This window comes from Prionailurus bengalensis, chromosome A2 (assembly GCF_016509475.1).
Source record: "Prionailurus bengalensis isolate Pbe53 chromosome A2, Fcat_Pben_1.1_paternal_pri, whole genome shotgun sequence".
Taxonomy (NCBI): domain Eukaryota; kingdom Metazoa; phylum Chordata; class Mammalia; order Carnivora; family Felidae; genus Prionailurus; species Prionailurus bengalensis.
Genome location: NC_057348.1, coordinates 94,862,689 through 94,879,276, shown reverse-complemented (window position 1 = coordinate 94,879,276; position 16,588 = coordinate 94,862,689). Strand labels below are relative to the sequence as shown.

The 16,588-nt window shown below is 34.2% G+C and overlaps 1 protein-coding gene across 7 annotated transcripts in view; it reads right to left on the bottom strand.

Annotated features, from left to right (window-relative positions):
* Positions 1 to 16,588, bottom strand: part of AKAP9 (A-kinase anchoring protein 9) — a 154,474-nt gene that overhangs the window by 19,868 nt on the left and 118,018 nt on the right. For all 7 annotated transcript variants that reach the window (XM_043588818.1, XM_043588819.1, XM_043588821.1 and 4 more), the window contains 10 exons: positions 12,547 to 12,699; positions 12,013 to 12,192; positions 10,097 to 11,170; positions 8,595 to 8,735; positions 7,628 to 8,116; positions 6,889 to 6,952; positions 6,453 to 6,574; positions 5,678 to 5,869; positions 5,225 to 5,413; positions 208 to 352 (listed from right to left, as the gene is read on the bottom strand). In XM_043588818.1, the coding sequence (XP_043444753.1) occupies positions 208 to 352; positions 5,225 to 5,413; positions 5,678 to 5,869; positions 6,453 to 6,574; positions 6,889 to 6,952; positions 7,628 to 8,116; positions 8,595 to 8,735; positions 10,097 to 11,170; positions 12,013 to 12,192; positions 12,547 to 12,699 (2,749 nt within the window). The remainder of the gene's footprint in view (positions 1 to 207; positions 353 to 5,224; positions 5,414 to 5,677; positions 5,870 to 6,452; positions 6,575 to 6,888; positions 6,953 to 7,627; positions 8,117 to 8,594; positions 8,736 to 10,096; positions 11,171 to 12,012; positions 12,193 to 12,546; positions 12,700 to 16,588) is intronic.

Here is a 16,588-nt window from a genome sequence, read left to right as displayed (position 1 = left end):
GTCCCCATTTTAAATATATCTGTTTAAAAACCAACTGGACAAACCTTTAATTCCCAGAGTAATTAATGTAAATTATTTCCATTATATGAGAATGAGAAGAAAATGTGACTGAAAGGAAATGTGTTTTAAATGAATACAAAGAGGGGAAACAAAGTGAAATATTTCCACCTATTTGTTGTTACCACGTGAGCTGGACAAACAGCATACCTTGGCTTGGTTGATCGCTTTCTTGTTCTCTTTTCAGAGTCATTTTCAGACCATTCAGTTGAGCATGCAGTGCTTGAATTTCAGATAACAAACTCCTTCTATCTGCTTTCTGGAGGCATTCCATAGCTGCTTGATATTCAACATTCTGTAATAATGCAAAATAAAAAAGCAAGTGAAGAGAGTTGTAAGAAGAATAAAATTAACAACCAGGAACTCTGGAAAAAAATGAAACACACATGCTAAAATTCTGGTAAGATGCTAATTTTCACTTCCTACTCATTAGGATTTACTTTTTAATTATTAATCTTTACATTTATTTTGAAATTCTTTAAACATACAACAAAACACAAATATAATAAACGCCCATGTACACAGCCTAAGAAATAGCACTTATATAGCTGAAGCCCCTCTATGTATAACTCCCCAAACACCTCCTCTGTACCACCTGCTTGAGAAATCATCAAATTTGAAGTCTAGTCTTATTTTCATGCACTCTGCATATTATGTTATATACACACACCCTAAATAGTATACAGTACTGTTCTACAGTACTACTATCTAAATAACATCATATGGTATTTTCACTTAATGAAATTAAGAGATTTTCATGTTGAACTATCCGGAATAACACATATAGCTCTATTTCACAATCATTCTCAACGTTAAATAGTATTTCATAGTATGAATAATACAGTACATTTTATTTGAACTTCTTTTCATATACTTATTACTTTTTTGTTTGCACATATTTGTATCATTCGTTCATTTTTCCAGTGGTGGTTTATTCTCATTGGATATCTGGTCTTTAGTTTCCTTTTCTTATGATGCCTTTGCCTGGTTTAAGAATCAGAGAAATACTGGCCTCACAGAATGGGTTGGGAAGGATTGGTATTAATTCTTTTTTTTTGTTTTGTTTTGTTTTTTTGTTTTTGTTTTTTGGTATTAATTCTTAAAATGCTTGGTAGAATTCACCAGTGAAGCCATCTGATCCATCACAGGCTTTTCTTTGTGAGAAATTTAAAAATTACTAATTTAACTCTTTGTAATGGGTCTATTCAGATTTTCTATTTTTTTCTGAGTAAATTTTGGTAGTTTGTATATTTTTAGAAATTTGTTTACAAGGCTATAGAAACAATTATTTTTAAAGTTACATTTTGTTGTTAAGAAATCAGATTAAAAATAAAACTTATTAAAATATTTAAAAAAATATTTAGAGAGACCGCATGAACAGGGGAGGGGCAGAAAAAGTGGGAGAGAGAGAATCCCAAGCAGGATCAGCACTGTCAGCGTAGAGCCCAATGTGGGGCTCAATCTCACGAACAGTGAGATCATGACCTGAGCCAAAATCAAGAGTTAGACGCTTAACTAACTGGGCCACCTAGGTGCCCCAAGAAATCAGATTTTTCCATCTTGATCTTATATCCAGCAACATTACCAAACTTTCTTATCAATTCTAAAATACCATGTGTATAGGTCCTTTTTTGTTTTCTATATGGATGAACATAGAAAACATCCATTCGTATGGATGATAGGTCTTTTCATCCCTAATTCTTATTTTTATTGCTTTGCTTTGTTAGCTAAATCTTTAGGACAAGGTTGAACAAGCTACTGAAGTTAACAGTATTTAAAGAAAAATTTTTTAATGTTTATTTATTTTTGAGAGAGAGGGAGCACTAACGGGTGAGGAAGAGAGAGAGAGGGAGACACCGAATCCAAAGCAGGTTCCAGGCTCTGAGCTGTCAGCACAGAGCCCGATGCAGGGCTTGAACCCACAAACTGTGAGATCATGACCTGAGCCGAAGTTGGATGCTTAACCAACTGAACCACCCAGGCACCCATGAAGTTAACTGTATTTTTAACTATAGTTAAATACATTCAACTGTATTTTAAACATTTAACATTTAACTATAGGTATAATGGTGGTTGTAGGTGTTTATTAAATAGACCCTATGTAGTTCAAGAAATTTCTTTTTGTTTTTAGCTTGTTATTTGTTTTAAAGTATAAAATTCTTCATTTTATTTATTTAACTTGCTGTATCTCTTGAAATGATCACTAGTTTTATTTTCTCTTTAACTGTTAATGAGTCACATGAGTTATTTTTAATGGTATGCTACCTTTGCATTCCTGGATAAGTATAAGGTGACTGTGTCTCTAAAAAATATACAATGGTGGATTTGGCTTAATATTTTGTTTAGGATTTCTGCATCTACGTTCATGGATAAACAGACCTGTAAGTTTTCTTTCTTGTATTATTCTTTGTCTGATTTTCCCAATAGGGTTACATTTGCTTCTTAACAAAAAGACAGGGCATTGCCCCAGTCATCCAACAATGGGAAGCATATGATTAAGACTGGAATTAGCTATTACTTGAATGTATGCTAGACTTCACCTATAAAACCTGTAAAAAAAAAAAAAAAAAAAGATTTTTTTTTTTTTTTTGAGCTGGGTATAATTCTTCTGGGTAGATTTTTATTTTTATTTCATATTTTGATATAATTTCAGACCTACAGAAAAACTCCAAATATTGTACAGGAATCCCCATATAGCCTTCTTCCAAATTCTCTAAATGTAAACCACATTTGCTCTATCACTCTCCCTGTATATATCTAGGTGTATCCTCTCCCCAACCCTAACCCCTGATAACCACTGATCTCTTCACTATCACTATAATTTTGTCAATCCAAGTATTATGTAACATATAGGAGGTTTAGGGTATCCTTAGTTTGGTCTTTTTTAATTGCTAAGTAGTATTTCATTATATGGATGTGCTGTAATTTGTTCATCCATTTACCTGTCAAAGGACATTGGGCTGTGTCCAGTTTGGGGGTATACAAATAAATCTGTTAGAAATATTCCTGTATAGATTTTTACAGAGACATTCGTTTTCATTACCATCTGATAAATACCACAAGTGTGACTTCTAGGTCATATAGTAATTGTATATCTAACTTTATAAGAAACTGCTAAATCATTTTCCACAGTTGACTCTCCCATTTTATGTTCCTACTAGCAATGTATGAGGGATGCAATTTCTCTGCATCCTCACCAGCACTTGGTACTTTTGCTAATTTTTATTTTGGCCATTCTAATAGATGTATTGTGGCCTCAATTTGTTTTGGTCTAATATATCTCTATGAGTAGATTTTAGTTCAGCACAAAAGTGAGGTAGTGTACTTTGTATCAAGAAGCACATGATGTCTGGTTTGTTCTGTTACTGATGATATTAATTCTGATCACTTGGTTAAGGTGGTATCTGCAAGGTCTCGCCACTATACAGTTATTACTTTTCTTTTTATAATTAAAAAAGATTTCCTGGGATTTACTCTGAGACCATGTAGACATACTTTTCTAATCAAACACTTTCACACTAGCTTTAGGACCCATTGCCGATTATTACTTGAGTTCTTACTTTTTAATAAAAGGTACTTTATTAACTTCATCATTTCTTCTACATACTAGTTGGCATTCTACAAGAAAGAATTTTTATTCATTTATGTATACCAGTATGAATTCATGCATTCTTATTTTAATCTTTGGTTTATAATCTGTTGCTATCATTACTTAGTTTGATGTTCTAATTGTCCTGAATGTGGACATTGGGAACTCCTTCAAGCTGGCTTCTGTGATCTTTTGACATCTCTCCTTCATTCTTCGAGCAACTCCTTGTCAGTAAAACAAGATATTCTAGGTTCATCTTGTACTTTCCCTGCTCCAGCCCTGGAATCAGACATTTCTCCAAGAAGTCCTAGTTCCTTTTAATGGAGAATGTAGTTAAAAATTTAAGACCTGGGCACTAAGTATTTTAAGAGTTTTTTTTAACTATCTATCTATCTATCTATTTATTTATTTATTACTAGCTATAGGTATTTTCAGGTTTTCTTTTCATCCTGAATGAATTCTGGGAAGTGATTATTTTTCTAGAAAATGTATTTGTCCCACAGTTTTGAATTGATGTAAAATTATCCATAATATTCTATTATTTTATATCTCTGTTATTTTTAGTTATGATCACATTTTATAGAAGTGTGCTTTTACCTTTTATAAAAGTATGCTTTTTATTAAAGTGTGCTTTTACCTTTTTCCTTAACCAATTCTCCAAAAAAAGTTTCTATCTTATTAGCCTTTCAAAGAACAAACTTTTAAAGTTTCTATCCTCTCTATTATACCGGTGTATGTATTTCACTAACTTCATTTTTCTTTATTACAGTTGAGCCTCATTTGTGGATTATGTATCCACAAATCTGCCTATTCACCAAAACTTATCTGTAACCCAGAATTAATACTAGCATTGCTTCAACAATCATTTTTAAACATGCAAAGGGTGGCAAAACATTTAATCTGCCAGCTGTGCATGTTCTGAGCTGAAGGTGCACTAGGTGACATTCTGATGTTTTCTTTTATCTCTTAAACTGCAAACAAGTGTCCTTCCTGCCATCTATTCAGTGCTGTGTTCTTTTGCATTTCTGTGCTTTTTAATGGTGATTTTGCTGTTTAGAATGGTCCCCAAGCACAATGATGAAGGACTATCTAGTGTTCCTAAGCACAAGAAGGCGGTATAAGCTGCTTGTAGGCAGGAGTTATATAGTGCTACGGGCCATGGATTCAAGGTTAATGAATCAGCAATACATATAAATAAGGTGTCTTGGCAAATGTCACAACCAGGGGCTCACAGGAACCTGCCTGCAGTATTCCCCTAGTAGCAATGGCTCAGCACGCTCAACAACTTTGCAGAATCTAACTACTGCAGACAGTGAGAACTGACCATATCTTACTTCTACTTTCTTTGGGCTTATTCTGTTGCTGTTTTCTAACTCCCTAAGTTGGATGAGCAGCTCATTAATTTTCAGTCTTATTTCTAAAATGAGATAAAACATTTAAGGTAATAATTTTTCTCCGAATAGTCTTAGTGGCTCCTATTAAAATTTTAACTTTGAGACCTTCTCCAAAAGTAATCAATAACTCATTTTCTTACTACTATTAAAAAGCACTCTTTGTTTCAACATTTTATTTTGATACCTGTTCTTGTATTCTCTGTTCCAAACAGTTCAATAATCCAACTGCATCTCTGGTACCTAGAGCTGTCAGCTCAGTCTGAAATGCAGCTAGTAAAACACCGCGCTCCTTTAAGAAAACTTGCTGAAGAGCAAGCAGAAGTTCACCTCGCCAGTCTGGGAAACTCTCATGAGATTGGGAACCATTGTAAACCTAAGAAAGAATAAAAAACAAAAGTTAATTTTCAAATAAGTAGGCTTATAAAAAGTCTAAAAATGATATTTATTTACTAACCAAATTAAATGTTAGAGGCCAAAAAGTATATAGATTTACTTTCAAGAGTATGGCTTGTGGCATTTAAATAATACATAGTAATTCACGTGAAAATACATCATAAAAGACAATAATTTAAATTATAAAGTGCCTTACTATTAATAAAGGGCATATAAAACTGTTAAGATGCATAGTATTGAGTACCTCGGCATCTCTTTGCACTTGTATTTTGGTAATTAAGTCCTTAAGAGCTGAAACTGTACTGAGGTAAGCTCTTCTTTCTTCTAGCCAAGATTCTGAAACTTGCTGAACAGAATGGTCCTCTCCATCACTGTAGGGAGACTCGGTGAGGGAGAGCACCTGCATGCCTTCATTATGGACAGCTCTTAGTAATCCCTACAAATCAAAACCCAAAGGCTAGAATTATGACGACTTGTTCAAAAACAGACATACAAACAGAACTAAATTTTAAGCAAGATACCTTTATCAAGTTAGCCTGACTTAGAAGAGTCACTGCAGAAAGGACATACCAGGCTACCATTACTGACTGCCTTCTTCTAATGGAGGAGTAAGCCAATCCCAGAAGACACTGTCTTTTGGGTTGCTCTTATCTGTAAGTTCCTTCTATTTATCTAATGCACTCTTCTTGGATTTAATGATCAGCCACTAATTTGGTCAAAAGAATTATGTAGGAGATAAATTCTAGTCCTTGAGATTGCTTTAATAATTTTGGCATTCAAAAGTAACAGGAATTAAAAAAAAAATTTAACTCTTTATCTCTTTATGCAAATAATTATTACATATATTATACTTTATTATCTGTAAAATATAGGAATAAACCTATATAGATCCCCAAGATTCCTTCTAGCTATGCAATTCTCTCTTCAGAGAGAAACTTACTATGTTCTAATAAACTGCTATGTTCAACACAGAAATCAGACTGGCTAAGTTTCACTAAAAGACAGCTGTCTTTCAGTACCTTTATTTTTTTTGGAAATGAATCTGTTGAACTTTCGCCTTCATCTCCTCTGTCTTCTGATGCTGTGTCAAATCCCTGACTTTGTGTAAGATAAATTCCTTGACCCCAGTCTGATCCAGAATCTAAAATAAACAACAATTGACTATTGAAAAGAAACAATTATTATTTATTAAAAAAAAATCTTTTTTAAATGTTTGTTTTTGAGAGAGACAGAGTGTGAATGGGAGGGCAGAGTGAGAGGGAGATACAGAATCCAAAGCAGGCTCCAGGCTCTGAGCTGTCAGCATAGAGCCTGACACAGGGCTTGAACTCATGAACTGTGAGATCATGACCTGAGCTGAAGTTGTACGCTAAACTGACTGAGCCACCCAGGCGCCTCAAAACAAACATTTTTTAAATAAGTACTACAAAAATGTCAGAAATTTATGTAACTTACCACTGGAACATATTTCTCTAGTTTGGTAAGCATCAGAATGTGTTAATTCGGGAAGTGAGGATCCCTAATTAGAGAAAACAAAAGAATACATAACATTTTTGGCCTTAATAAAAATAGAAATAGGAACTCAATAAATAGTTTTGTTCTTTTGTAATGCTGTCAAAGAACAAAAAACAAGTGAAAAACTCAATTAAATCTGTCACATCTTTCACAGTTAAGTGGAACTATCCATGGTTTATAAAAGTCTTCAATTTTTTTTTTTAAATTTTTTTTTTTTCAACGTTTATTTATTTTTGGGACAGAGAGAGACAGAGCATGAACGGGGGAGGGGCAGAGAGAGAGGGAGACACAGAATCGGAAACAGGCTCCAGGCTCTGAGCCATCAGCCCAGAGCCCGACGCGGGGCTTGAACTCACAGACTGTGGGATCGTGACCTGGCTGAAGTCGGACGCTCAACCGACTGCGCCACCCAGGCGCCCCAGTCTTCAATTATTTTAATGGATATTACCATCGCAAACATTCATGAATTAACGAATGATATTATCACATTCCAAATTTGCAGAGGAACTTGGTAGGAAATTATTATTGGAATACACGAGGTAAAGAAGATTTAGATCTATAATCTTATCACAAGGAAGAGGCTACCCCAAATTTCTTTCTCTCTTAAAAACAAAGAATTTTTGGGGGGGGGAACCACACACAGAATGTTGAAAAAACATGTATTATGAAAACCAAATACCTCCTTCGATTTCAGACACTGTATCACTGCCTTCAAGGTACCACATTCTTCTGTCAGTAACTGAACTGCAACATAGTGCTCCCTCTTTAAGGTTTCAGTTTCTGAAATATGTCTGGATTCCATATCCAAAATTTCAGCAGCATGTAATTCTTGCATCTGCTCAATTTTTTCAGTAAACTGACTGATTATTTCAGTGACTTCTTCTGATGAACATTCACTCTGTAAATCAACTTGGATTCCTGCATTTCTGACAAGAATTTGTGGAGTCTGACTGCTGCTATTGACCTTGAGAGTCCCCTCTGTCTGGGATGCCAAACTTTTACCCACTTTATTAGGAAGTGCCTCTAATATGCAGACTTTTCTGTTTTCCTGTAACTCAGTTTTATCTTCTTTTTCTAAGAAGTAGGATAATTTCTCTTCTGCTTCTATGAGCTGATTCCTGACTTGGCTTAAATCTTTCTGGAGAGATGCCATACTTGTTACTTTTATCTAAAACATAATGAACAGAACAGAACATTCATTTAAAAATATTAAATGTAGAATTTAAGGTAGAGAGGATATTCATTTTCCTTAGAATAATAGGAAAAGTTTTTCAGAAACACTCCTAGATTCCATATATATATTTGCATTATATGTAAAATCATAGATGACCTTAGAAATGAAATTATTTTATCAGCTTCATCTTTTTGGTTTTCATGGGATAAGAGTTCTCTTTAACATCTGTCTATCTACTTGTTCATTAAGAGACTAGAGACTAAAAGCATCTTGCTAAAAAATATTCCAGGAAAATTAAGCAAGAAGATAGTAGTAAAGAAATTTGTAATAACTTTTAACCAAAGCCATAAAAGATTTGTTTCCAGCTTTTAAGTTATAAATTTGGTTTGGGTTTATAGAAGAGAATATACTTTGAAATGAAATTAAGATTATGTAAAAGTAAGTGAATTAGAAAGTATGTTACTTATTTTACCAAAAGCTCTTCTTGAAGCTTTTCTGCTTTCTCTTTATAATTGGCAAGTTCTTCTTTAGTTGCTGACGATTCAGCTCTAAGAGCCTCAAGTTGACCAAAAAATCCACTTTCTTCACTGGTATGCATTAGCTCAGTAGTTGTCTGAATGATAGTGGAAAACATTTAGAAACATGTTATTTACAAAAAAAATACAGCCAATTTCAAGGTACCTATACATTCTAATGAAGCTTTTTCAGGAATGACTGCCTATCCAATAAAACGGTGTAGAAATAAATGATTCATGCTCTTTCAACAAATAGGAAAACTTTTTTAGAACGATCATTTTATGTTCTGGAGACAGTAAGAAAAAAGTTATTTTCTAGGAATGAAAGGTACTTCATGTTAGTATGTACCCTATTTATAAATTATTAATGAAATACTGTTACCATTCAAAAACTTTCGTATTTATATCACTTTCCTCAAAAAATGCCAAGTCTTACTAAGATACTTCTTACACGTTTTATATACATGGAAAGTCACATTACTATTTTAAAATGACTACAATCAGTTATAGTTCTGGGGAAGAGAAAAAAGCCTAGTAAATGGAAAGAGTTATCATCCTTTGTTTTTGTTTTTTAATGTGTATTTGTTTATTTTGAGAGAGTGTGCACATGCAAGCAAGGAACAGGGTGAGACAGAGAATCCCAAGCAGGTTCTGCACTGTCAGCACAGAGCCTGACACGGGGCTTGATCTCATGAACTGTGAGATCATGACCTGAGCCAAAATCAAGAGTCAGATGCTTAACTGACTGAACCACCTAGGCACCCCAGAATTATCATCCTTTGTAAAACAAATTATATATTAATAGAATCTAGATACATCAGTTAACCTCCTGGTATTCATATAAGACTGCATATTTAGTACTCAATATTATAAATATATAAAGTGAGGTTGTGAAAATTAAAGTCCTTCTATGTCTGTCCTATGCTAAGAAATAAATGCAATTTCAGATTGTTACATAAGCAGACTTACAAGGGTGAAATACAAATTATTCCTAAGAAAGGAAAGAATCTATTACCAGCTATAAAAGTCTGCAAAAGCTAATGACTTCTTACTGATATGTTAATTCAGTGGAATATTAACATATTTTATCATTTTCCATTACTTAAAATGATCACAAAACACGCATATTAGATGGAACAGGAAAAAAACCCAAATTCCAAAGGACATTTGCTAAACTTATCATCTCTAAAACATCTCTCACCTTCTTCTGACTGCTCTACTTAATGAGTATGCTAGTGAAATAAATAACATGAAGACCACAAAATATCGATTTTTCCATTATTTTAGTGATAATGGGAGTATACAGAAAAGTAGTATTTTTATAAAAGCCCTTTATATATGAATTGCTAGATATAAAGAACACCATATTTAATTTAGTAAATTAGCAATCAAGCTTATGGAACAAAAAAAAGAGAATTTCTTAGGGTATTTAAGTGAAAAAAATTAAGTACAAACTAACCTTGAGAACTTCAAAGTTTCCTTCAGGGCTTCTTTTCCTTTCTTTACCTCCCTGTTTTTTCTCCTCCTCCAATAACTTCTGTAGTTCTAGTAGCCTCTTTTCTTTTTCCAAAGCATTTTTCTCTACAATTTCTACCTGTTTTTTTTCTAAAATCAAACTAGTCTGCATTTCAACCACCTGGCTTTCTAATTCTGATATTCTCAAGGTTAATGCTAATACATTTGACTCCATCTCATTATCTGTAACTTGATTTAAATTCTGTGCATGTGTTCTTTCAAGTTCTGATGAAACTGGTTGTTTATCTTGACAGAATTTTGCATATTCCTTAACTGCTTCAAGTTGGACTTGACTCACAAGAGCAGCAGCAACTTTTTCTTCAAGCACATTCTGTAGGTTTACAATCTTCCTTTTCAGCATCTCTGTTTCGGACTGGCCTTGCTCTTGCATGTCCTTTATTTGTTTATAACACTGGGTGAGTTCTAAGTCCTTTGCACTCACAGTGCCCTCAAGTTGTAGCACCTTTGATTCCAAACTGCTAATGGAACCTTTGCTGTTTTCTTCAAAAGATGTGAAGTAAGTCTGATTTTCTAGGGGTTTAAGAGCATTCTCAGAAAGGACTACTTCCAGTTCAGGTTTGGTTTTGCTCAGATCATCTATGGCCATGTTAATGCTTTTCTCTGGTACACTTTGGATTTCTTCCATATTTTCACGTTCTCTCTTTAAGCTGCATAATTCTTGAGTTAGCTGATTCATTTTTAAATTAGTTTCTTCAAGTACATTTTTTGTAAAGGCCATTTCTTCATTAGTGGTTTCTACTTGCTGTTCCAAAGCCAGTTTTTCAGCTATTACCATATCCAATTGATGTTTTAAACTGTCTGCTTCTTCTGGAAAAGAAGTAGCATCCACTGATGTCTTCTGTTCAATTAACGCCAATTCCTGTTGAAGTTTTTCAATCACTTCATTGAGCTGCTCAATTTCTTCTTCTCTATTTTTCTTCACACGTTCTTGGTCACTCATCAAACATTCTATTTGGGTTTCAAGATCCCTTATCAGTTCATTTTTTTCTTCAATAACCTGTTAATGAAAAACAGGTAACAGACATAATAAATACATTATTTATATTTTGGGAATTTTATTTTTTATTTTAAGGGCAGGAACTGAAAGTGTTGATCTCACACAATTTACTTCTCAGACATAATAGATTAACTTTAATATAGACCAAGAGTCCTCATCAGATCAAACAATGACCTTATTTTGAACTTTGCTCAGAAAGTTCTATTAAATATAAAGTGATTTACACTTTAGTAGCTGATTTCCTGTGAGTAAAATAGTTAACATCAATGCATTCTACTTGAAAAGAATGAAGTATTAAAATAAAAATGGTCTCCAGAAGATTTAATTCATATCAAATAGAAGAATTTTTATTAGATTTGGTTAGAATGATATGATGAAATCTGAGTCACCAGAGACTCTCTGGAAAACACCAAAAATCTTTGACAATATTAGGAGAGGATAAAAAAAATACACATAGCTTATGAAGCCAAGGAGTCGCTTTTTTTTTTTTTTTAATTTTTATGTGTTTTTATTTTTGACAAAGAGAGCAAATGTGCAAGCAGCAGAGGGGCAGAGAGAGCCGGAGACACAGAATCTGAAGCAGGCTCCAGGCTCTGAGCTGTCAGCCCAGAGCCTGACGTGGGGCTCAAACTCACAAGCCTTGAGACCAAGACAAGAGCTGAAGTTGGATGCTTAACTGACTGAGCTCCCCAGACACCCGAAACCAATGTGTCTTAATAAAGTAAATGGGTAAAAGAGAATTAAGGTTTATTCAGTGTTTATATTCAAAGAGAAGCTGAAAAATAACCATTTGCCCCTACAATTGTAGCTTAATTTCATGTAGTAATTTTAAATTTGTTTACCTTATTATCTGTTGTAATTTTAAGTTGATGCTGAAGTTTTGTAATTTGCTCATTTAATTGCTCAATTTCTATTTCTTTTTCCTGCATTATTTGAGCCAATTTTCCAAGCAACACATGTTGGTCCTGAGTAGAGATAGCATCAGATTCCTTCATGGCAAATCCCAGTTTCTCCATTTCATCCTAGGAACAAAAATAACCATCCCAGTTAGACAGATCACTATATGCCATTTTCTGAATATTGTTTCAATTGAATCTTACAAAAGATAAAGCACCCAAAATGTACAAATAAACAAAATCAGATAACATACAGTAATTGTAAGTGAATAATTCTTAAAATATTTTGATAACAGTTCTAAGAATTTTTTCTCTCATGATGCAGTCAAATGTTTACGTTGGGTGGAAAATAAGTTGCATGCAAATCCATTTGCAGGTAATATTCCTTTGTTAAGTATTATTTAGCAGCTGGATCCAGCAAATGTTTGATACTAAGACAAAAATTATGAATTATTTGTAAGCAAAGTTTTTCTTAATTACCTTAAATAATTTGTTTTCTTGTTCAAGTTCTTGGAGGCGGGTAGTAGATTCCTTTTTCTGTATTTCTAATTGCATATGTAGTTGCTGAACTTCTTCATTCTTATTTTCCAGTTCTTCTCTAAACTGCTCTAATTGTTCTTCTAAGTTTGTTATCTTTGATACCAAAATTATCGAAAGGAAAGATAAAATGAAAACCTGTTTATTTTTAATTTTTTAAATGTTTTATTTACTTTTGAGACAGAGAGAGAGAGCATGAGCAGGAGAGGGGCAGAGAGAGAGACACACAGAATCCGAAGCAGGCCCCAGGCTCCAAGCTGCCAGCACAGAGCCCAACGCAGGGCTCGAACTCACAAACCACGAGATCATGACCTGAGCTGAAGTAGGACACTTAACCAACTGAGCCACCCAGGTGCTCCTGACAACCTGTTTACAAATGTTTATTTGTCAAGAGAGAAAGAGTGCTGCAGTAGCTGTATAAAACATAATTAAGTGTTTAAGAGATACGAGCGATGAGAATAAAGGGGTTTCGCTAAGCCAGATGTAACTGTGTGGTTTCTATGTATTTCAAACTGATCACCACCCTTAAATCATCCTACCCAAAGCAAAGAGGAGCCCTTCAGAGCAAAGATACAAGGAGCCATTTCTTACCTAAAATACCCTCTGATATAGCAGAAAAGAGTCATGGGAGGAAGGGAAAGGGCCTGCATTTTAAATCTTATTTCATGTTAAATTTAATTGCTATCAAAAAGTTCAAAAAACTGCAGGATTTGGTCAGTTGTTTTAGCTACCAAGTGAGACTAGCTCAAATTAGTCCATATTAATACTTAACCGAATGAAAGGTCTGGCTGCCATGTGCCTTGTTTATGTAGGAGAAAGTAAAGGTAGACACTAAGGCTGTGAGATCCTTACGTCTGAAATACAGAAACTTAAACAGTGAGTTATTAATACCATTTTAGGAGAAAATTAGGGAGTTCCTATGTGTAGGACAAGAAAAATTTAGCTCTTTTCTGAGCATAAATTACTATTAACAGTAAAGCAATTGCTCTTTAATGGTTATAAAGAGACTGAAACTAATGACAAGTTTTAAGTGCTAGCTATCATTTTAAAAGTTGGGTTTGATTAAGGAATCATCATTTGGCACAGTACTTTGTAGGTACTTAATAAATAATGAATGGATTTCCAAGAATGTATTTACCTGATGATCAAATTGCTGCATTACAAGCAACGTAAAATGCAGGAGCAACATTATTCAGTGGAGCTGGCTCAGAGAGCAGCCTATAAATCATTTATTGCCTTAGAACTTGAAAGGAACCATATGCTGCTTACACCCAGATATGTAATCAGAATCATGTCTTAGCACTAAGCAAGGCAAAGCCCTTCAAAATCATTTAGCCTAATAGTTCATTAACAGAAATAGTACTGACACTAATAATAGCCATCATTTATAGACACTTTATTGCCAGGCGCTGCATAAGGTGCTTTATATATATTATTTTTTTAAAGTCTGTAATAATCTTATGAAATCTTTAATTAATAATCCAAATTATTCCCATTTCAGAGATGAGGAATGGAGTCACTGAAAGCAAGGTACCTTGCCCTTAGGTCACAGGCTCTAGCTTTTGAACCTGAGAAGTTTACCTGTGGAGCCTTACGTTCTTAACTATCACTTATCCTGCTTCTAATAACGAATGCCCAAAACTTACACTTAAATTATTTTCTGTACACTGGCATTAGACTCAGAAGACACACCTTAAATACATTTAGTAGTTGTGCATATATAATTATCAGGTTAGACTGGTGAAAACTATGGTGATTATATCTTCTTCAAAGTTATCTAATGTAATAGTACTTATACCAATCCCTATCTTCCACAACTGCTTTTGATGAAAAAGTACTACTTTAATATATACATAGACATTGAAGTTCAAAACCGATGCTCCACCTCAAATGCCATTTGTTTTAGGGGGGTACCTCTTAATCGTCGTCACCCATCTCCCCCAACCCACCCTCTGTCAACCACCAGTTTGTTCTCTGTATTTAGAGCATGTTTGGTTTTTTGTTTGTTCATTTGTTTTGTTTTACTTTCTTTTTTGATCTATCAGTTTATGGTCAAATTCTAAATTTGATCTAAAGTCTTGCCAAAGTGTGGTCCCTAGAGCAGCAGAATTGGCATCACCTGGGAACATGTTAGATGAACAGATTCTGAAACCCTATCCCAGACCTACTGATTCAGAATCTTCATTTTAACAAGATTCCCAGGGGATTCATATGCACATTAAAGTTTGAAAAGCACTGGTTTAAAGCACTAACATTTCTGTTAGAAGCAGCTGAACTTGAGTCACCACAATAGAGACTTCAATTCCCAAAGAGGACACTGTATGATTCTTTCCTCCTATTCCTCCTATTCAGCCAGTGTCATTTCCAGGCTGTCCTGTTACTGAGTCTATTACAACCAAAAACCACAAGAATATTATTAAGCTTTAAAAATAGAATGGTGGTTATTTGTTTTAATCTTGTTTAATTTAGCTACCAAATGTTATCTAGGTAGTTTGGATCAAATAAATTTGCAACTATTTGTGTTTTCTTTTTGAGTCTTCTCAATCGCTTTCAAATGTGTATACGACTTCTTAGACAGTATACACTGTCTTGAAATACACTGATTCTTTGAAATCTGGTGCTGGTTTTACAATTGGGAGAGTGGTAGTCAACACGTGTTAAGAGCCCAATAGATGTTCCGTGGCAGTCTTTAATACTTCTCACTAACAAGGAATGTTTATTCCCCAATTCTTTGGCAGTACAATATCACAGGACTCCAGAACCAGAGAAATCCAGGAGGAATTCTTCCTCAACTGCTTAGTGTGTGACCATGAGCAACTTACTTAACCTCTCGTAAAGACTCAGTTTACTCATCTGTAAAATGGAGATAACACTAGAGCCTGTCTAGTGCTAGGCTACACTCTCCCTGAGGGGGAGAGTGTAAGGATTAACGGCATAGGCATTTAAAATACCACTTTCTAGCACAGACCTCAACAAAGTTAACCATTACTTTTTATTACTGCCATCTGTAAGCTATATCTTATTAGCTTTATATAGAGAGTTAAAACCTACTGAAGGCATCTTTTTTTTAAAGAAACTCTTCCTTCTATTTCTCCCCACATTATTTGCCTTCTCTCATCATCCTTAAACTATCTTTACAGTTTCTGCTCTATTCATTCTGCATTTCTAAACATACAATAAACTGAAAAAAAAAGTTTTATACAAATTAAGCCTATAAGAATGGAAAATATCTAAAAATATGATGACGCATATAGACATCTTATGTTTATACTCCATCAGATATTTGCCTAGTATAGGAGAGAGTATTTAAGAAGTGATTTTCATGAAAAGATTTAGGTTTTAATTCTATGTTCCTCTCTTTCAGTCTTCAGTTACAGACAAGTGGGTTCTGACAGAGTACTTGTTGCTGTGATTAAAAACTAGTCCACCAGGATGAGCTATCATTTTAACCCTTCACTAACTCAACTTGTCTGGCTCCATCTCATCTATAAAAACTGGGAGTTGGCTGACAGAAGCTGGCTGACAGGTCTCTTTGTAGTTCTGATAAACTATGAGTCTGAGTAAAAGGTAGATTGCTATTGGATACTCACTTCAAAAAATTAAGGTGTCAGTAATGTTACGCGAAAAATTAAGGTGTTAGTAACGTCACTCAAAAGATAATTAAAATATAGTAAACTTAATTATCTACCCATAATCAACTATCACTGCTTTGGGGTCCAGTTTTGAAGGTCTATCTTTTTAGAAAGCAATTTTTTTTTGATTAGTGTAAGGTAAATCTTTATATTTAAATGTTAATTATTTTCTTTCTTTTCTTCCTTCCCTCCTTCCTTCCTTCCTTTTTTATTTTAAGTAGGCTCCATGCCCAACATAGGGCTTGAACTCATAACCCTGAGATCAAGAACTGCATACTCCCCTAACTGAACCAGCCAAGCTCCCCAATTCTTTTCAGAACACACAGAAGTGGTTACAGATAAACAAGTGTTCC